This window comes from Scatophagus argus, chromosome 6 (genome assembly GCF_020382885.2).
Source record: "Scatophagus argus isolate fScaArg1 chromosome 6, fScaArg1.pri, whole genome shotgun sequence".
NCBI classification, from domain to species: domain Eukaryota; kingdom Metazoa; phylum Chordata; class Actinopteri; family Scatophagidae; genus Scatophagus; species Scatophagus argus.
The window spans coordinates 2,046,099-2,067,598 of NC_058498.1; the positions used below are offsets into that span (position 1 = coordinate 2,046,099).

General features: G+C 46.8%; 2 protein-coding genes across 2 annotated transcripts; one reads left to right on the plus strand and one right to left on the minus strand.

Annotated features, from left to right (window-relative positions):
* The first annotated feature begins 132 nt into the window (after nt 1-132).
* psmg4 (proteasome (prosome, macropain) assembly chaperone 4) lies at nt 133-2,118 on the plus strand. Its single transcript, XM_046391615.1, has 3 exons — nt 133-410; nt 1,193-1,268; nt 1,737-2,118. Exons 1-3 carry the CDS (start codon nt 234-236, stop codon nt 1,856-1,858), a joined length of 375 nt encoding a protein of 124 aa, XP_046247571.1. The 5' UTR covers nt 133-233; the 3' UTR covers nt 1,859-2,118.
* A 134-nt stretch (nt 2,119-2,252) lies between these two features.
* On the minus strand, nt 2,253-20,900 carry LOC124060524 (solute carrier family 22 member 23). The gene is made up of 10 exons (XM_046391609.1): nt 19,809-20,900; nt 18,205-18,308; nt 16,628-16,782; nt 7,447-7,633; nt 7,077-7,204; nt 6,181-6,283; nt 5,731-5,957; nt 5,050-5,082; nt 4,784-4,907; nt 2,253-3,998 (listed from the first exon to the last, which is right to left on the minus strand). The coding sequence occupies exons 1-10, from the start codon at nt 20,235-20,237 to the stop codon at nt 3,578-3,580; spliced, it is 1,911 nt and encodes a 636-aa protein (XP_046247565.1). The 5' UTR covers nt 20,238-20,900; the 3' UTR covers nt 2,253-3,577.
* Nucleotides 20,901-21,500: the final 600 nt, after the last annotated feature.

The following is a 21,500-nucleotide window of genomic DNA, read 5'->3' on the forward strand; positions in this document are numbered from 1 at the left end:
TTGTTTCCGATATTATGTAACTCAGTAACATTTGCTGTAATCGTGTTTAATAAGAGATTAACGTTATTAATGAAAATATTAAACATCAGCTGCTGACTGTGATGACAGCGGATCATCGGTCATCGATTGCTTTGGGCTGCTGTTTTTCTCTAACCCGGAAGTGGCTGCTTCTGTTTACAGCTAGCACGAGTTCAAATGGTTGCTGGTGTGGCCGCTAGCCTGAGTTAAACAAAATGAACGACAGTCTAAACGGATCCGTGTGTGAAGCCATCACGGTGCACAATTTTTCGGAGAAGATTCTGGAGCAGGTCGTGCATTTCCACGTCATGAAGCTCAGCGGCGGGTTTTTCCTGTGGGTCGGTTCGGCTCCGGACTTGTCCAACCTGGCTTTGTCAATGAGCAGCAAATATGTAAGTAAACACAACACAAGTGGGTGGACACCGCTTATGTGTGGACTTCGTGGACCGGTGCTTCCCCGCTGTGCAGGGGCGCCTTAAGCCAGCTAAGATGGTTTATTTTTTAATGGTAATGTAATGTAAATTATAATCACAGAGGTTTTCATCGGTTGCATAGGGTTGTGATTCGAGGTATTTTGATCAGATACTGATTTAAATCCTGAGGACAGAAGTGAATTGACAGTGAAATTGAAAGTGGAAATATGTGCAGTGAATTTTTAAACCACAAAGACATTTTTCTCTCGTTGTTTTATCTCCCCCTCCGTTGCGTTGTTTGATGTAATCTGTTAGTAACTACACCATGATGGAATATTTTATCCATATTGTCTCACCTTTCAAACGTTTATTTATACAGAGAAGGGCCACTGAGGCCGGGAGACATCCCGAATAAAATACACGCACAACATATAAATATGTAATACAGTACATGTGTATAGTACATTCATAGTACAATACAACAGACCACAAAACAAACTGCTCAGCTGTGCTTAAATACTACAACTGAGAAGCAGTTGGACAGTTGTGTTAACTTAATGTCCTTTTAATTCAGCGCTGGGCGTCTTCTGTCTCCAGCACAGACCAGAGACGATGAAGCCGATGATCCAGATGTTTGTGGGTCTGAAAGTGTTTGGGAACATCTGGGCTGACAAACATTTTAAGAAAGACGTTAGAGCTGATGATTTGTGCCCTCGCAGGGGGACTAACCACTGTCCTACTTCCTGTTTGTCTGTCTGCAGGATGCCATGCCTTTGTCCACATTAGTCATGGGGGACCCATCCAATACGACTCCAAATTCCTTGGCTCAGAGATTAGGTAAAGATGTACGACCTCGTATGAATGTGCGTGTTTCATTTTTGCAGCTAATGTAAAACGTTATAAAAAAAAAAACATTAAATGAAAAGCTACTTTCAGCTGACATGTAGTCACTTTTTTTGGAGAATATTGGAGATGTTTTTGTCTTTTCTCACTCCCAGTCCTGCTGGTCTCTTGTGGACTGGTTTAATGTGTTTTTCTGGCATTCAGAGCAGCCACTGGCCTCCATTCATTGCAGTGCACAGTATGAGCTTCACTCAGGTCCTCCTTCACAGTAAACATCATGTCTGCTTTTTGTGTCGCCTGCCATAGCGAACATCATTGATGTTCCTTTTATTTTTATTTTTTCTAAGTTTCACTTTTTAACCCGCCCCCCAGTGAAAAAGTTTGGGCTCCCCTGCTTTAACGTAATTGTGTACGAGAACTAACGTAAAGTGTGCAATGATTGTTGTTTCTGTCTTCTTGCAGCAAAGAAGACCAAAAAGCAAGTGTATGTGAGTTACAGTCTCCCGGTGACGGATGTCAACCTCAGTCTTTTGGTGGAGAACAGGATCAAGAAGGAGCTGGAGCTTCACCCTGAACACTTCTGAACACGTCGGCTCGTTGGGCTCTTCTGTGCAGAACTGAGGACACGAAGGACACCACAGAGTCGCAGGTGCTTCTCCAGTTCTTTGGACTTTCGTACTCCTTCACATACTGCAGTCGTAGTCCGACACAAGAACCACAAACAGTCACATCGAGTGTTCTTTTATTGACATAATAAATTAAGTGGTTTATTATCAAAACATGTAGGCCTATGGCTTTTTGTACAAATGCATCATATTAAAAAAATAACACTTAGAAAACAGCATTAGTGGTTGAGTTCTTTTTTTTTTTCCTGTTTAACTTTTGAAACCATACAAACTAGCAAACCACACGGGGTGATAAAAGTACGTATTGTGTACTAAATATGACTTTAAACATGGAGGATGCTGGGATCTGTGGATTCAGGTACGTTTGGACAGAAATGGTTTACGGGATTGTTAATCTATTCACTGTGCTTATATTCTATAAAAGTGAGGCTGAACGTCCGTACGTCATGAACGAATGGCACATGAACACATACCTTATGTTTTAATGCAGTCCTAAGGGATACTTACGTAGTAAAGTGTGGAAATGTACACTAATCACAACTATGCCAGGTCCATGCAGACAACTCTGCTCTATTCTAATCTTCACAGACGCTTATCTCAAAAAACTGTAAAATATTGTGCTTTCTGGCTAGAGTTACACGTCCGAGGAGCAGGATTACAACATTACCACAGTACAGAGGAGGAGGAGTGAGACTTGGAGTGGAAATATTTGCTAATTAAGGAGGTATTTCAAGCAACAAACTGCCCTTGGCAGCATGACAAAATAAATACTGGATTTTCTTAAATTACATTCTCCGTTTTGTTAAAAGAACAGAGCCATCCTGATAAAGCCGTTTAAATGCCGAGACGCGTCATAAGACATACAGAAGCACACTGGCTGCTCGCTCTAATGTCTGTTCAACTCTCACATTTGTTTAGCATTAAAACCTACACGTGCAGTCTGCCAAGGTCTCCGGCTGTTCGTCACATCAGACAACCATCATACACCCACAACAGCAGCAGTGATGCTTTCTTCACACATCAGTGTCCACGCTGACCCCACCTCTGAGGATAAAGTGCCACATTGGACTTGTAGGGATCAGAAGAAAAACAAAAACAAGGAAAACTATTTGTGCCCTTTCATGCAAAGAGTGGTAGTGGTTTAGCCAATCCCTGGGTCTCCGATTTGTTGGCTCTCTTGATTGTGTCTCTGACATTTAGTGCAAAATAACTTCGAAGCAGTTATAAGATGCAGTCAAATCCTGTCTCGACGAGTCAACACTACAAACAGAAACTCACGGAGCACACGTTATCGAAAGCTATTCTGCTCTTCTTTGTCTCTTCGCTTGCCTGCGTCGGCTTCTTCTGTTACCTGTGAATCAGCCCCCGCAGGGCGGACGGCAGTGCAAGAAAATCACCAACACCACTGAGGACTTTCATGTTATTGAACACACACTGACTTCAGGTAAACTTAGTCCAGTACAAGTTTTTTTTGGCAACTCCTGAATGAATCATAGTCACTACAAACTACACAAATGTATTATCGTCACCATCTCAAACCTCACCATGACGAGAGTTCATCTGGTTCATCCGATTCTTTTTTCCCTCAAAAGTTTTTTTTTTTTTTATTTCCCTGACCATTCAGTCAGTTAATGCTCGAGCGATTAAAAGCACAGTAGTAGACTATTGCTACGATGCTCACACGCCATTGGCTATGGCACGATTTCCAATCACCTCCCCACCTGTCGCCAGGGCGTATGAGGCAGGGACGGCTGCCAGAGCAGTGGCTACTGCCACTGTGGCGCCCCCAGTGGCTGAGAGGTGTAACGGCGTGTCGTGGACGCGGGAGTAGTCCCCGTCACTCTTGGCGAGGAGGAGGTGCTGCTCCCCTGGATGGAGCAGCGTCTGACGGGTGAAGGTCTCCCCGTCTGCCAGGCTCTCCGGCAGGGGTTGGCCCCGCGGCTCAGGCAGCAGCAGCAGGCAGATGATGCACAGCAGGGTGCAGCAGGCGAAGATCACGTGATGCAGGAAGTAACCCTTCTGGTTGTGCAGCTCCATGATGGGTGCGGTGAGCATGCCGAAGCCGGCGCTGGCCAGGACCAGGCCCAGCCCTCCACCCCTGCACAGAGAGAGGAAGTGCTGTAGATCCTTCACCAAGGTCGTCTGGCATGACTGAGACTTAACTACAAGGGCTCTTTAGGGCCTCAGTGTGCTTCAAATGAACCCACTGTCTCGTCCACTTCAGCAAACGTCTCTCGAGCTGTCTCTCATTTTTGATTCTTTGCACAACAACCTATACTATTTTTTGTGTGCATAAATGAACATAACACCATGAGTGCCTCAGAGGAGAGACTGAAAGAGAACACCTTTACCCCCACGAGTGAGCTTCGTCCTTTCTCACCCTCCTCTGTGATGGCACACTCTCCAGTCTTGCCCTCAGGTGTGTCCACTCAACAGGTAAAGGACTTTTCCTTCTACACACCTCTGGACGACACTTGGTACGAACAAGTTCAGTTGAAGCACACCGAGGCCTTTACGGACACCTGCCATACAAAACCGCACCACATGATGGAGCCAATGAGCAACATGAAACTGAGAGCCGTGCCAGAAGCTTCCACACGAAGCACTACTGTACAGTGTGGACAGTATGTGTACTGCTTTTACATTTAGTACTCAAGAAATAAATGTACTTTGCCATTTTGTACTAACAGTAAAAATACATATGTGTTTTTACTATTTAAGAGTCATCTGTACTGCATAACTGTGGCACTGATGAAGGCCGGGTGTCTTCCCGTCTGCCTTGCAGAAGGTCGCTTACTGTGCTTCCTGAGCTGCTCTGTCGATGGGTGGAATGAAAAGGCTGAAGACGAGTCGTGTTACGTGTTCATGGCCACCCGGACTCACCTGATAACAGTCGGAGTGATTTCAGCACAGAAGAATATGCTGAGCGTGCTGACCGCGTGAGAGGAGAACATGCCGATGATGGAGAAGGCCACCGAGAATTTCCTGTTAAGCGTGTCTCGCAGGACTGTCCACAGGAAGACGAGACGTGTAGATACACAACAAACACAGACAGCAGCTTATTTAACATTAAGCACATTAGAGCTCTTTCAGTGTGTACTATTTGACTGAATGATTTTATATCCCAAAGAACCAAAGTGGAGCTGTACCTGTGTCGTGGCGGAGGCTGTACTTCCCTATCACTGGGTTCCATCACGAAGCAGAGAGGAGAACGTGTGGTTAGTAAGCACAAAGCACAGCACAGCGCTGACTCACAACAGGCAGAATGAAGGTTACCACTCCAGCCTGAAATAATGACTTCTGTACTGCATATGTGGGTCAGAAAGGGGAGAATTAGACTGAGAGCTGAACTGCAGTCTGTCCTGTCTGTGGGACTCAGTTTACGCTTTAACTTTCTGTTCTGTCATGTGCGTCCAAGACGGTTTTCAGAACTTTCAGGACAGATTTTTGTGGCTTGACCACCGTGGCTGGTCGGTCTGTACCGTGCTTGGTCCAACTGAAACAAACAATACTGTATTTCAGCTAAACATTATACTGAATGATGTTTCTGACAACATCTGAGGAGACGGGAAATGAACAGGATCGCGGTTCCGAGTTGATCAGTATGACCTCATTGAGACCTGAGAGGGAGGGGCAGCTCTCTCCATCTGACTTCTATATGCTGCTTCTAGCTGAAGCCCTCAGGCCTGGGGAGCTAACGTCCAACCGTCAAAGCCACTTTCCTCAAATTAAAACAAATTTTCATCACTGAAAATCACAGACTGAACACATTAGGTGGAAGTCTAAACTGCAACATGTCCTCCTGTGGATTTTTCTGCGTGATTACTCACAGTTGAGTAAACCCAGCTGCAGCAGCGATGCCAGTGCCGTTATGATCATGAAGGTGAGCAGCCCTCCACGCCGACCCATCAAACCCACCGCAGGGCAAAGCGCCAGGCAGGTTGCCACAGCGATGCCGGCCATAGTGTAATAGTCGGCATGACACAAAGCAGTGGGCTGGGCCTCCGGGTCCATCATACTGCGAGCGAAGCAGTGGTGGATCCCATAACCTGTCAGCCTGCACAGACAACACACAAACAGCCAATGAGAATGCAGATAAGGAGGAAGAGCCTGACACATGCGTCTGCCGCGGGGCGAGCGAGCTTTACGCTCACATACATGTCTTCATTTCTCTCTGGGGGACGATCTCATGTGTAATTCATGCTCTCTCAACACAACGGATGTTGGCTTTGATTAGAGAAAGGAGTGTACGAGCCCAGCCACAAACGCCACACACTTACGAGTTGACACACAGCACCACAATGTTTTTCCACAGGTTCCTGGTGCTCATCATCTTGACAATGCAGGTCCTCTGGGGTTTCTTGTGCAGCTCCTGCTCCAGTTCTGGTAGGAAACATGAAACGCACACCTTGAGACCCTTCCTGTCAGAAGGTAATGAGAGACCGGCTGCTAAGGGACCTTCGGCACAGACTGAAATGGCTCATCCCTTTGCGCCCTCTTATCATCTGTCTAACTGTTTGGCCATGGCAAAGGCAGAAACACTGGATCTATGAGCGAGCCAGGAGAGGAAGAGCTGAGTGAAGGAAATCACCGAGGTGTAAAACAATTAATTATCAATGTTTTTGATGCCTTACTGACCAATCCCAAATATTCACTTGTTAAAACCTCTTAAATGTAATAATTCCCTCCTAAGTTTTATTCTAAATTAAATATTTTTCTGGTACAGAACAAGCAATTTTTGTGCCTTGGGGCTCTTAAGAAACTGTGATGGGCATTCTTCACTATTTTTTTGGCATTTTATGATGAAATAATGACTCGTCAGATTCGAATGCCAATAATTGTTAGGGACATTATTGATCTCTCAGCAAGGAAACGGCGAAGATAAAAAGGAGCGTGAATGTGTTCGTCTGGTTGCAAGTGCATTTCATCACATAGAGAGTTGGGAAGTGCTGCTACTTCAACATGTTTGTGACATGAAAAGGAGATCTGTGAGTCTTTGTATGCGAGTCGTTACATGTCCATTTCATCACACACCAAGAAGCAGCCGCAGCATAACACGAATGACGAATTAAAATAATTTGCACAATGACATGAACAAAGCAAAAGAAAGTATAAATTCATGGCGAGCATGGATTTTGGGTCAGTCGTCTTGTTTTACTGTCCTTACTGAAATCACCTGTAAGAACTCCGCTCGGCTCGGATGTCAGGTCAACCTGGTTCTTCCTGGCGATGCCCAGCATCATGGCTTTGGACCGCCTGTAGTGCTGGGTGGCCAGCAACCAGCGCAACGACTCGGGAAAAATCCTGCAGCGAAAGAAAGGAGGAAAAAGAGGGATGGGAAAGACAAAGAGGGATGAAAACAGAATTTGTTGTGAGAGCAAGAAGAAGAAACAGAAGGAAGAAGACAAACAGCAGGAGAAAGAAAGTATTGTTAGCAGAAGCAGAGTGTGCTCAGTGCTGTACTGTACAAGCCTTCGCCTGGCTCAGAGCAACAAGAAGCTGCCCCCCTCCCCTCAGCTGAACTGTGGAATTCCTCAGAGACTCACCAGACGTAGGGCAGCATCAGAACGAAAGGGCTGATTATGACAATCTGCAGGACCTGCCAGTCATCCCGGTCCGGCCAGTTACGGCACAGAGCAGCCACCCCTGGCATGAGTAGCTGCCCGCCCACCATCACAAAACTGGCCACCATGGTCATGGAGAAACGCCAGCCTGGCAAACAAAGCTCGATTCCTGGAATAAACAGAGAGAACAGTTTAGTTTCACATTGAATATAGACCCTTTTATTGTTGGAGCACCAGTGGAGACAAGTTAATTATGTGTAAGCAGAACGTCAGTGGATGTGATCAACAGCAGCCTTAACGGCCTGGAAAAGTGTGATGTGTATGTTTGTTTAATGATGGGGCCAGTATTGAGTTTCCTCTCTGAATTATTGAGGTTTCCTATTACGGATCTTTCCCCCTGAGAACATGGCAGTTTAACACAAGACGCCTTTATGAACTCAGGATGGCCCACTCGTCAAAGCTTTTGAGAGGGTTCAGCTGCTCGGTGAGAGTTTTGCCCTAACCGTCCCTTAATTTACCTCCAGCAGCCTCCCCTCCCCTCCCCTACTGCCTCTAACATGGTACAGTCCAGATGGCCTGGCCCATATGGCAAGGTCTTTTTGAAGGTGACCATTGTGGGTGGGTGAGGAGGGAGGGAGGGGACCTGGCCTCATGTACCATCATGGCTTACTGTGAAGAGGAGGCGAAGGAGGGAGAGGAGAAAGTGGGAAGAGAGGACCAGAATACTAATTACTTTCTCTGTCCAAAGGACGCGGAAAAGTCCCTCCATTCACCAGAGGAATCACCAGAGGAATGATAATAAAGTCCAGCATGAGGGAGGCAGCGAGACAGAGACACATGAAAAGACAGAAGAGAAAGGTTTTCAGATGAGACAGAGAGATGGAGGGAAACGATTCTGTAGGGACACGTGGCAGAAAGGCTGAGACAGGAAAAATAAAGGTATTACTGAAAATCCCTTCATATCTGTTCTCTTCAGCCCCAGGCTGACAGTTTTAGAGTTAATGTCTCTAAAAATCCTCCCCGCAGGATCGAAACAGCTGAAGGAAATTACACTCAGCCGTAATCCTTAACCTGCTTCTCTCTTTTCACCGACTTCGTGCGTCACAGGAGAAAGACAGCCCACCTTTACGAAGTCGGTCTGCTTTGGTGTTGGGTGCTTGAGGGATAGTTTCACAGTTTAGCTTTGCTTTCCCTTGAAAGTCCCGGTTGCAATGAATCAGGGTGACCATTTAAAGCTCAAATGACTGAAAGAAAAGGGGGTCGCTCGGCGTGACCCCCTCAGGGTCTGCGCAGGTCAGCCCACTGCTGCTGAACACAGTGGAGTCATTAGCAGCCACAGCCTGACTTTTCTCTCAGGAGTTGGTGGAGAACAAAACAGCTAAACCTGATCTGCAGCCATCAGGTGGACACAGACATGAGTCCAGTGGGATGGTGATGCTGCTCTGCGTCTGCTGGATGTGTTCACAGGCGATGGGAGTGTAAAGTGAACGTGTCAATGTTGAGTTTTGACCAAAGAACAACGAGAGCAGTTCTATGTTGCATCCTTGTGCAATGAATGTTTTGCAAGTGAAACCATCGTACCTGAAGCCACTTTCTGTGTCCATGATTTTCCTTGTGCAACTGGGCAATGACAATAAACGCACCCTTATAAGCACACAAAGGTGCACTAAGGTCTGTTCAGTTTGCGTCAGTTTGATAGATAGATAGATAGATACTTTATTGATCCCGAGGGAAATTCAAGAATGTTTGGGAACGTATTGGGGGCCCTTGAGGCTGTCAGATTAATGCAACAAGGTAAAATCTAGAAGCAAGTATGAGTGGCATAAAATAAAGTGTAGCACTACAAATACACTATATAGACAAAAATATCCAGATGCATCTCTTTATGGGGCTGTTTCTCAGGTTTGAGTTCAGCCCCTGACTTCCAGTGAAGGGAAATCTTAATGCTTCAGCACACCAAGACATTTTGGACAATGCTATGCTTCCAAATTTGTGGCAACAGTTTGTTGAAGGCCCTTTTCTATTCCAGCATGACTGTGCCCCAGTGCACAAAGCAAAGCTCCATGAAGACATGGTTGGATGAGTTTGGTGTGGAAGAACTTGACTGGCCCACACAGAGCCCTGACCTCAACCCCATCCAACACCTTTGGGATGAACTGGAACGGAGATTGTGAGCCAGGCCTTTTGGTCCAACATCAGTGTGTGACCTCACAAATGCTCTACTGCATGAATGGGCACAAATTCCCACAGAAACACTCCAACATGTTGTGGAAAGCCTTCACAGAAGAGTGGAAGCTGTTAGAGCTGCAAAGCTGTCTGTGTGTTTACAATGAGACATTATTAAAGTCCCTGTTGGTGTGATGGGCAGGTGTCCCAATACTTTTGTCTATAATTCAAAATCAGACTTAAGTGTAGAGTTTGTTTACAAGTACTTTCCACCACTGCTGTCTCAGACTGACTGTCTGCTCTGATGAACAGCACAGTGCTGTCTCTGTGATACTCTTCTCACAGCAGCCAATAGGCATGGCTCACACACACACACACGCACACACACACACACACACAGACCAGCAATACCTTGGCAGACATAATGTATCCCTAAAACCTACCTCGCAAAACAAAAAACACTCCCCAGCTCTCTGGGGAGGTTTCTGATCCCCCTGACTCTACTGGGACAACAGCACACACACACACACACACACACACACTGCCAAGGACCTTTTGTTCCAGCTGAGTGTGAGAATGGCTCTCCTTGTGCTGATTATCTCATCCCCCCCCCCACACACACACGGTGGGCTGATCCTCCCTCACCCCCCTCCTGCCCACTCTTCCCTCTTGCTCATCAGGGCTGAAGTGGCTCCCTCACCCTTTGTAAAGCCACCATCCCCCACCTCTACCCACCCTCCTTGCCGCCTTCCTCTCCCTCTCCCTCCAGCTTCTCCACTGTCTTTACATCTGAAAGTGAACAGTTGCAGAGGGTGTGGAAAACAAAAACTAGAATGGAATAAAGGGAGGCTAAAAACAAAGAGGGGGGCAACAAAAGGCAGCTGATCTAATGGCCAAAGTAATCTGTGATGGCAAATGGCTGACACACACTCACTTTCTGTTGTCTGCTGTTCCCTTGCTAACCTTGCCCGGGGCACAAGAACAGAGTGCAGGGACAATTGGCTTGCTAACAGCATGGGTTCAGAGTGAGAACCACAGCCTGTGTTGGTGTGACGTGAATGTAAAGACAGACCGCAGAGGTTAGAGGGAGGAATGTGCTGAAATCATTAGTTCATACATCAGTTAGATGACCCACAGAAAATGAATCAGCGACCATTTGGATAATTAGCCATTAAAGTCTTTCATATTCTTTGTCCTGAGACTGAGGGTCGGTGTGTACTCGATCAGAACTCGTTATCACAACGAGCTGAGTGCCGGATTCAGACTGCATTATATCTGAGGCTGTTATAAGGTCTTAAATTGTCAGACTGCACGTCGGTCTGCAGGTAGGAGTCAGAGGAGCGACACAATGGGCTGTTTTTAATTTCCTGGCAGTTCATCTTATAGTTGTTGAGAGAGTGACCTTCAGACTGAGACTAAAGTCATGCTGCTGCTGTGGATAAAACATGCAATACAGACATTACGTAGCTCCATCTGCTCAGACGGGACGATTTGCTGTGTTTGATATCAAGTGTAACCTGAACACCACCAAGAATTCAACCGACTGTGGGACTAAACAGTTTGAGGCGTCACCTTAAGCCTCTGGAAACTCAGGATGAGAGTTTGGCCTTTTGGAGACTAAACAAAATGAATGGATGATGAAAGGAAGCTTCTGTTGCTGGCTTCACAGAGAGGATGTGAAACAGAAGGCTTGACGAGGGCACAGCGTGTCAGGTCAGTCCTTCTGCCCAGCTGAGTCAGCAGTCCCCACAGCCCATAAACACACACACACACACACACAAAGTATGCTGCATGTTTTATCATTACCTACAAGTCTCTGAGGAGCGACACTGAGAGGAAGAGGCAAACATATTAACCTTGTCTCATTGCTGTAAACTGAAGCCTCATTCCTTTGGGTCCACACAAACCCGACTCCCTGAAAGTCTGTCTTTTCAGCACCAAATGCTGACTCCCTGTAGGCCTCGGGAAGTCGCTCTGAAAATCTGGTAGCTCGCAACAGCAGCTCTCGTCAGCGTCTCAGCACGCACAATGAATTCAAATGTTGACACACTTTTGTGGGGAAAAAACTTCCATAAAACATTTAAAATGACTCATGCAGTAAATCTTGTCCTCTGTGGTTGTTTGATCTAATGAGAGCAGTGAGTCAATCAACAAAACTAGCTTGTGATTATGAATGACATATTATGTTATCCGATGCACCTGATGGTCAGAGGACAGATAAACCAAAATGCTAAAGTCTCTCTTCAAAACATTAGCAACCCTTGCAGTGTTTTGGCATCTGAGAGGCCTTCAAACTCATGGATGTAAAACTGGTTAAAACAAAACATCCAAGCTGACTGTCTGCTGAGAAGGAGCCAACAGAAGGTGAATATTTAATATTCCTTCAAGGTTAATCTTTAAATATTTTCTTGCCCAAACAACCACTTGGACTAACACAATACTGTACTGTCCTCAACTGCAGAGAAAAACAAGTCAAAGAATGAAGAGACAAAAGCTCCCAGAGGACGGCCCTGAGGTAGATGCTGAAGTACAAACTAATAAACCCTGTGCAGAATTGGTACAGCAGGCAGATATGCACAAAACACACACACGGCGACACACTTACATTAGCAGAGCAAACTAAAGCTTCAGCTGAAAGCTCCAGCGGAGCTTATTATTCTCTGCATGCTGCAGAGAGATAACCGAACGATGAGAGATTTCAAATGAGCCTGGCGAAAATGAGAAATGAGGGTAGTAATAAAATGGTAGTGAGAGTGGAGGAGGAGGAGGAGGTGGTGGAGGAGGAGGAGGGGGGGGGGATGAATGGGGCAGAAGAGAGTCAAGGGAAGCATGGAGTGAAAATGGAAAGGGCAAGAGAGAGCTGCTGGATTTAGAAATAGAAATTCAGAGCCGCTTTTCCAGCAACAGAGTGAGAGGAGGGAAGGAGAATTCAGACAAAAAGGACGTCCGAGTTAAGAGCAGCACGATAATCCACAATGAGAAGGCAGCACGTGTACGCTGCACGCGGCTCATCTTATCAGACTCTGCGCTAATTTGTCTCTGCTGGGTTTTACATTACATGACAGAACAGTTTCAAGCCAGCGACGTGTTTTTATGACGTTGGCTCCGTCATTCTGCATGTTCAAATGACTCTGATGCTAAAGTGCTGGCGTTCAGCTTTAACTCAAGGCTGTTTACATCCTTAATGGGTGCAAACATCTGTCCCCCCCTCAGTTTTAGCCCAGTGCAGCACAGTCATGATACTCCACATGCACACAAAGCCGCCAACGATTTTTCCAGGCCCAACAGCGACACGCCAGGTCTGCTAACCTCAGCGTATGAGAAGCCTGTGTGAGCACACGACTACGGCGAGTTACAGAAGGTCAAAGCTGAACCTGGTTGATCAGTTTATAAACTGTGATGGAGTTAGGAATATTAACTTTTGACCATTTTGACAATCTACAAACTAAACTGCTGACTTGTATGTTAGTCCGACTGCTTGCCTTTCTCGCCCTGCACGACTTGTAGCATGTGGCCACAATCCCAGATTTAAAACCAGATTTTTCTGTCAGCCACATAACCCTACATAACCCTACACTAAGAGAACCTTCGGCGCTCAGTTGGGGGTAAAATGACCCTGCAGTGGTCGTAGGTATTTATCGACTCCCTCTCTGTGATGGTAACGTGATATCCGGGTCAGACACGCTCATTTCCGACTATTTCTCTGTGCGATGATTCATGTTGAAGTTTCAGACGTTGGCACAGAAATACTTCTGGTAGCACTCGAACATCAGTCAGCGCTGAGAACCTGTTCGGTACTGCATGTGCAAGTCTCAACAACGAGGGGAAGAAAACAAGATGGCTGACTCATCAGCTCTGGAAAAACCATGTGCCTAACGCAGAACGCTCTCAAAACTTTTTGAAAGCAGTTTTAACGTCTTCTGAAGTCTCATGAGGTAAATAATCTGTCAAACGTGACACGTCAAGTTTACCCGCGTTAATCAAACCTTCACATACACACACTTTGGTGTTCAGATGGTGGGCTAAGAGACGACGTGTAAAAGACATGAGCTGTTCATTGGATGCAGATGTAAACTTTCCTCTGTCACCTTCTTTCTTTGTTTCAGATCACCGTCCTGCTGCACTGTGTTCATAAAGAGCTCGGCGCTCCAGCGTTCACCCGGCGTGGATGTGAAAACCTTCTAATTAAAGCTGGAAGTCGGCACTGCAGCCTCATCGGAACTTTTTCATTTCAAACCCAGAGTGCTGGTCTGCAGAGCCAACACAACAAAACAGTGTGTCACTGCCAAAAATCTGATCGACTGCACTGTCGCTGTCCTGCAGGGCGACTGTTGTTCCTCTCCTGGCAAACAGCAAAGGCAGCACCATATTCAGAGTCTCCCCTGCATCTGTGGCCGGTTTGCCTTTCCTTGCAGCTCATGTGTAAGTACAGTACGTATCGGAAGCTTCAAGCATCCTTCTAATACGCCGTGTGCTGTTATTCTACATGTTTTTTACTGTTAATGGGATGGCAGCGTCTATTATCTGCTGTCATAATGTGAGTTCACTTCAAAGCGAGTCATTCGGTGGCAGCGAGCCGACTGTTCCTCCTCCTGTATTCATCCACACCCAAAGCAATCAACAAACACTCACACAAACTCACACAAACACACCTTTTTGTTGCACTTCAAAGTGCATGCATACAATCTGTTCTCCCACACAAGCAGCAGACACACACACACACACATGGTTGACCGAGAGCAGAAAAACTGCCTCCCATCACTCACATTTCTGTGGGGCAAAGCAGATTTTTGTAAAAGGACAAAAATGTGCGTGTACAAACACACTTTTACCGACTGAGCTGAGATTTAAATGCATTCATGTCATGTTGTTGTTTGCTCAGACTGGCTGGTACATGAAAAGCACTTGATTAGACTCTTGTATCTGCAAATCTTATCTTGTTTAGTACAAAAACACAAATTTCTTAAAACTTAATTTCAATTTAAACCTCGATATTTGTTAGAAAAATCAGACATTAGCTCAGTACAGAAAGAAAACACACACTAATGCCTTGAGTCTCTACCGTGCTGGATGTACTGAAGTACTTTACTGACCATGGAGAGTATTTCTTAACGGCGTCATTCAGCGGTCAGGTTACGCGTGTCATTCATAGTCAGTAATGGATTGTTTGTGCATAATTTGTTAATCACGTAGGGACGTCACGAGAACCAGTCCCCTGAACCCGTCCCAGACCTGACTGGTACCGACGGTTCCAGGGAGGCAGTTCTCTCCAGGCCTGAGGGGGCAGCATATCCAAACCGTTGTTCCTGTAAAGGCGGCTTTGAACTGAGTGAACACATGATGAATGAATGATGGACAAATGATCGATGTGTGCATTTGATTCGTCGTAATGACACGATTTCTCTCCGGTAATCAGTGACCCTCCATGACTGCGAGCACACGTGTGCTCCAGCGCGTCGTACGCCTGATGACATCTGATATCACAACCACAGCTCCCTGTAGCCTGTGCTTTAAGACACTCTTCCATGTGCTTGTTTGTACACATCACAGATTAAATTCTCGGCAGCCTCTCGGCAGACGGCTCAAAGGCGTCCATTTTGTTTGTTTTTAGATGCAGCTCAGCAGAGATTTATCAGGAACCCCTGCTGAGAGGGACAAAACCCGCCCCACAGGCCAGGCTCAAAGTCTGCCCTCGCCTCACGCATAATGTACCACTAATCTCCGACCGGTCTGAAAGAGGCCTCCAGAGGGTGAGAGGGGGGACGGCAGCAGGGACAGGGGACGGCGGGGACGGCAGGGTGGGGTGAGAGCGTTCACGGGAGAAAGGAAAACGCTGTCGGCCTGTGTGCTGTCATTAAGAACGCCTCGGCTACGGGCCTTCGTGAAGAGCTTTAGAGGACAAAGAAAAGTGTGAACTCGACACCGATTTGTGCCACAAACCTTAAGCAATAAGGCAGATCACGTGAAATGAACTTTAACTGCAATTTGTTGTGTAGTCAGTCCACGCTAGCTGCTGTCCCAGTCTGTGCAACCTTCCCTTAGTCTTTCTGAAACAATAAAACGTGTTGCTGCAGTTTATTGTCTTATTTAACTGCTTTTAGTATTCAAACCCCTAATTAAACAAGTTGTTTGTTGGTATACAGAAGAACTCCCAGAAGGTTTTTTGCTCGGGACACAGAATCGTAACTTATTCATGATATCCACCAACACTCTGTTGCTATGTCTTCTTAACAAATGTTTATGTGTAATGTGTGCTGACAGCACAGCACTGGTGTCCTCCTGCTTTGGTTACAGCAAACACTAAAAGCTTCAGTCTTCAGTCTGTGGAGCTGCAGACTTTTGGGTGACTTTGAATGAAGTTCTGGTTTCACGTGGGCTTTTTTACTACTAAATGCTGTCCCAGAAATAATGAAAATACCACAGAGTGTGTTATTATTGACAGCATGGCTAAACACTAAACGACAGCGTGAGGACATAGCACCGGTCAGGGGCGGAGCAGCCATTGGAGTAACTGGATAATGAACACACATCACAGCTGCAGGTTGACCGCCTGTATTTAATTTTCTGACACATGTAAGCTACAGAACGATAACGCCTTGGAATTATTTCCTTCATTGTCCCCAATTAGCACTATATAGTGCTAATCGGGGCCCAGATACAGCTGAGAGCTCATTTCCATCTGTGGCCCCTGTTGGTTTTACAGTCCACCACCTTTCAGGAAGAAAGACATTAAATGTCTGACCAGATAAATGTTGGAAACTGATTTTTTTTTAGAAGAAGTCAGAAGATATTAAATACACCCAAAATATCCCTTCATCAATGACAGCAGTTAAATGACAGGGAGCTGTGTGGATCCCAGGGATCCCAGGGATCCCAGATACAGCTCCGGCCGTAGTGTTAAAATAAACACAACAGAGGGATGAGTGAAGAAAACATGAGCTGGAAAGCAGAAGTAAATAAAGCAGACGGGGATGAGGAAGTGAAAGCTTGTACTTACTGAGCACGTAGAGGGAGAGAGCGAGGCCCGCCAAGCAGAAACCCTCAAAGAAACGCAAGGTGCTGAACATGGTGACGTTCACAGAGAAGGCAACACTCAGACCAAACACCAGCATGAAGAGCACGGAGAGAATCAACACCGGGTGTCGACCAAACCTTTGGAGTCAAGCACAAAGATAAGGCAAAGTGTTTAAAAACTGTCACAGACTGAGGAGTGAAGCTTTTGGTCTGCAGCCGAGTGAAAGAGACCCTTCCAGTCATTGTTTCCTTCAGGGTCCCTGGACTTCCTGGTTTACAGGGGTCAGTAGGTCAATGTGTCGGGTCAGAGCTGAGGCCTGCACATTTCTTTACATTGTTCCCATAGTTACTGATCCCAGACACAATGCTGGGACTTTTTTCCCACGAGGCGGCTCAAGAGGCTCACAGGCTGCCGACGTGACCACGAGCAAATCTAACTGAGTGTGTTTTCTCACTTCAGCCACGCAGTGAGATTTTGGTCCATGTTCTGAAATACTGTCTGTGGTGCTCACAGCTTTTTAAAAATGTCACTTAATTCATTTAATAGCAACACATATTTCTACTGAGGAAACTGTCCCAGGACATAAGTCATCAAGCAGCAACCGCTCATATCAACAGATCTGTTCCTGAGCGGCACATACGAGTGATTTGATTCACCAGTTTTCTCTTGTTTGAAATATCCTCACAAACAGGTAGAATTCATCAGCCTGGAACAAGCGATTATGATGAACCTGGAAGATGAAAAAGCTTTGAGATTAACAGGAAACAAATGAAAAAATGTTCTTCCGTGAGGCCCATTGGAAAGTTTTTTAGCCACACTGGTTGTGTGGCCCTGGGGATGGCAAAGCTGGTCGATCAGTTCGTCTGACAGTCCAGACTGAGATATGCCAGCATTTATTGGTATTGAGATTTGGTACAGATATTTGTGGTCCCCAGAGGTAAACTTCTGCAGACTTTGTTCAGTTCATTGCATCCACGTCTGCTACACAGATTGGTACGAAATGCTCGATGCAGGCTGAAATGTCAAAGCAATGACTCGATTTCCATGACATTCAGTTCAGACATTCATGTCCACCCACCACAGGATGAACTGAAATAACTTTGATGATTTGTTGACTTTTAGTCTCGCACCATGGGCAATAAGGTCAGTGTTTTAAATTTGTCCAATAATGATGATCAAACATCTTCAAAACCGATGAACTAAGATTGTAAACCAACTTGCTAAAGCCTGTTAGCATTGTGAGCATGTTAGCATTAGGGCTCATTGATTCGCTAATCAAAAAAAATGATTGGCAGTACTAGATTAAAATAATAGTTGATTAATCAACCAATCATAGCAGCTCTAACTAGCATGCTGATGTTAGCATTTAGCTCCCCAATGCTAAAGTACAACCTCCACTGTTTTGTTTTGGAGGCAGAGATTTTAAAGAGAAATCTCTCAAAACCAACAGAATCAAAGCTACCTGCATGGTTAGCAGTGGAGGTGAGAAAATAAGGTCATCTTGTAACTTAGGTGAAAGTTGTGCAGAGCCACAATGTGACATGAACGAGGCAGCTTACCAGTCAGCCATGACACCCATCACCAGGTAGCCAAATATGGAGCCCACCAGCAAGGAGAACTTGGCAATGTGCACCTTCCAGGCCGAGTCACACACCAGGTTCCACTGAAACCAGACACAAAGATGGCCAGAGACAACTTTTCAGAAAACACCACTCCAAACAAAGATGAGAGGGAATTAATCATCAGCATCGGAAAGCTGAGCAGAAACGACAAAAATGTCTGTCAAACTCTGACTCACGGTTTTGATAATTCATGAAGGGTGATGAGTGTGCAAACACGCTAAAAACGCTTCTGAAATATTCAAACGTGCACCTTGAAGGGAAGAGTTTGTGTGTGAGAGAGAGGAGCATGTGTGTGTGTGTGTGTGTCAATGTGGGCGCGTGTCTATAATAACAGAAATCAATAGCTTTGCACTCTCTCCTCGAAGCCCATGGGTCAGTGCACACGCCGCTGCAGCTCTCAGCATGTGAACCTCAGCCGAGGACACATGAGGAAGCACGATGTGTCCTCTGTCTCTGTGCACGGCCCTGACACACACAGCAGAGTGTGAATGAGAGTGTGTTGGTGTTTAACGATGATTTACCGAACCCTCCGCCGAGCCTCCGACTGTGCACAGGAGCAGCGAGTCAGAGAGAATAGGAGATGATTATTGGATGGGACTTATGGTTTCGGTTGTGAAATGGCTGGCGGTCATGTGGAGAAATCAGTCAGTATGGCTTGATTATGCACAAAGTATCAGCACCAAACCAGATATCATTCAGCACGCTGGAGCATTTTACAAAGTTCTGCTGTCTAAATTATTATAGTTTTATGTTTAACACAAGTGCATGGCAGGATTAATCTTCTGGGGGTCCCTTGGGGGGACCCATCCCTTACACTATCTGTAGTTTTTCTTTGCTAGAATCTCATTGGCTCTCCTGCAATGTGATTAAACATATTAAGAACATGTTATAATGAAGGTACCAAGATAAAGCTCATGAAGGCCATTTGTTATGCCAGTGCTGTAGTGTGTCATATTCCCATGTGCTTTCACTGCTGAATTAGCACATAGTAGTTAACACACAGTAAAGTCTGGAGCTCTCAGGGCCCCTGGAGTCCTGGGCAAGGATGCACCGATCCTTATTAAGCAGATCAGGATGTCATCCAGACTCAACTCTCCAAGTTTCTTCCTCAATGTCATACATTTGAGTGTTTTATTTCTATTATTTATATTCACTGAACTGCTGATACATCGAGGTGAGATATCAGAATCAGTCGGGAGGGGAAACGGGTTTGTCTGTGCACCCCCAGGTCTCCAGCTCTGGGACCGCTTCCTACTCAACATCAGTATCAATATTCTGATGTTTAAAATGTCTTATTTATATTGTGAGGCTGACTTCAACCCTAACGCCAAGCCAAGCTCTCTCTCTCTCTCTCACACACACACACGTCCTCTCATATTGAGGTCAGTGGGTAACTTGTCAATCAGCTGTGTTACTACTGTTCTGTCAGGCTCTAAACGGAGCCTGGCAGTGATGGTGAGGATGATGATGATGGTGGTGGTGGTGCTGTGGTGAGAAGAGATCTTCCTTCACACTGCCTCTATCTGGTGCTCTCTCGTTACCTTGGTAACCACATTCTGACTAAGTCCCGTCTGCAGCTCGAGCCTCCACTCCTTGCAGGCGCACAGCATTCCGCTGCCGTCGCCGTGTCCCTCCTCGGTGTCGTTGCCTCTGAGCTGGAGCGCAGGCGCGCCTCCAGCGAGCGTGAGCGGCGGGGATGCCGCGGTCCAGTTACTGTGGTTCGCGAGGGGTTGCACGCACGTGCCATTGGGCTGTGCCAGGAGGAAATAATCCGAAAACTGGCTAAAGCCGATGAACAATGCCGGTATCCAGGTCAGGACCACGAGCTGCTTCTGATGTTTCCCAAAGCCCCCCAGAGACGGCAGAACCGAGCCGTCGATGTGCGGCAGCAGCCGGGGCACCGGGTGCTCCAGCGGGGTGAAGCCGTTCTCAGGCGGGTGGTCCTGCACCTCCGGCCGGCCGGCTGCCATCACGGCCCGGCCACAAAGAGAGCAGCTGGGCGCAACAGCGGGTGAAGCAAAGCCCCAGTTCTGCTGCCGTCCGCGCACTCTGCGTTAAGCCCTTTGACACAAAGAAAGCCCGCAGATAAATCCTGTGTATAGTCAACAAAAGCCCGATCCAAAAATAGAGGGGGGGGTCTCCGGTCCGTACAGGCGTGCAGAGGCACCGAATCACCGAGCGGTCGTCCTCATGGTGAGCGGACTCGAAGCGACCAGGGGATGTCCGCGTTGAGAGGCTGTGTCAGGAGGAGAGGACTGAGCAGGGGCTCCCGCAGAGGAGTGGGCTCGGACAGGCAGGCATGCTCACCAGCACGGGCTTTGTATTCCATGAGTACAGCTCCTACAACGGGATCCATCCATGTGGAGCTGAACTGGGCCAGGCCTGCTGGTGCTCTAGGAGTGGAATATGGCTTTGTATCCACACTGGGATCCTCTAAACATCTACTGGTCCTTCATCCGTGAGCGCCACAGGTCTCATACCTGTCCAAACTGTGACCCCCTGGAGGTGCGCATCGCTCAGCTCGTCAGTCCCACAGTATCCGAGCTCCCAGTCATCACCTGCCCACTCTGATGATGTGAAGTTCAGAGCCGTGGTGGACTCTGCTGCTCGGTTTGTCGCCGTCTAGTCAATGGGACACGGAGCCAAAGCGGGGCTTGGAGCAGGGATGGGGGGGGGGGGGGGCGAAGCCCCGCCCTGCCTTGGTCGCGCTATGCGCTGCGATTGGAGCGCCTTCAAAGGGCGACTGCACCACTGACGGGCATCTGCAGGCAACAATGATCCCCTTTGTGCAGCCTCTGCCCTCAACGCCGAATATCAAGCCTGTTAGGATTGTTCAAACATTCACGTTTCCAGTCGACTGACTGTGCTTGGTGATAAAATGATCAAGTGCAGTTTTTCAAGTGGATTCGTGGTGATGCGTTTGCTGCAGGTCCCACCGAGGCTGCTTTGCGTCATGTGATTTTTTTTTTCATAACCACCATATAAATAGGTAGCGTTAGTTACTGGTTTGAGGAGACAATAGGAGGATGTCAGGGCTTGTGGATGATGTACTGCCCGTCAGCCGCGAGAGGGCGCCAAACGATCACCACACGCGTCCTTGCATCAGATTGTCTGTATTAATTAGGCCATCAGCATAAATAACAAAACAGAACATGAGCCATAGCTGTCACTGGTGGGCTGTCAGAGGTGCCATCGAAGCAGGAAGACAGATTAAAATGTCTCCAAACGGATGT

What these genes read in the sequence shown, in the direction of transcription:
- psmg4 (XM_046391615.1), top strand. Translation starts at nt 234, where the DNA reads ATGAACGACAGTCTAAACGGATCCGTGTGTGAAGCCATCACGGTGCAC. An exon ending in TGTCAATGAGCAGCAAATAT is followed by an intron (nt 411 to 1,192) that starts GTAAGTAAACAC and finishes GTCTGTCTGCAG; the next exon opens with GATGCCATGCCTTTGTCCAC. An exon ending in TTCCTTGGCTCAGAGATTAG is followed by an intron (nt 1,269 to 1,736) that starts GTAAAGATGTAC and finishes GTCTTCTTGCAG; the next exon opens with CAAAGAAGACCAAAAAGCAA.
- LOC124060524 (XM_046391609.1), bottom strand. Translation starts at nt 20,237, where the DNA reads ATGGCAGCCGGCCGGCCGGAGGTGCAGGACCACCCGCCTGAGAACGGC. An exon ending in GCCGAGCGGAGTTCTTACAG is followed by an intron (nt 6,284 to 7,076) that starts GTGATTTCAGTA and finishes GTTTCCTACCAG; the next exon opens with AACTGGAGCAGGAGCTGCAC. An exon ending in GTGGTGCTGTGTGTCAACTC is followed by an intron (nt 5,958 to 6,180) that starts GTAAGTGTGTGG and finishes TTGTCTGTGCAG; the next exon opens with GCTGACAGGTTATGGGATCC.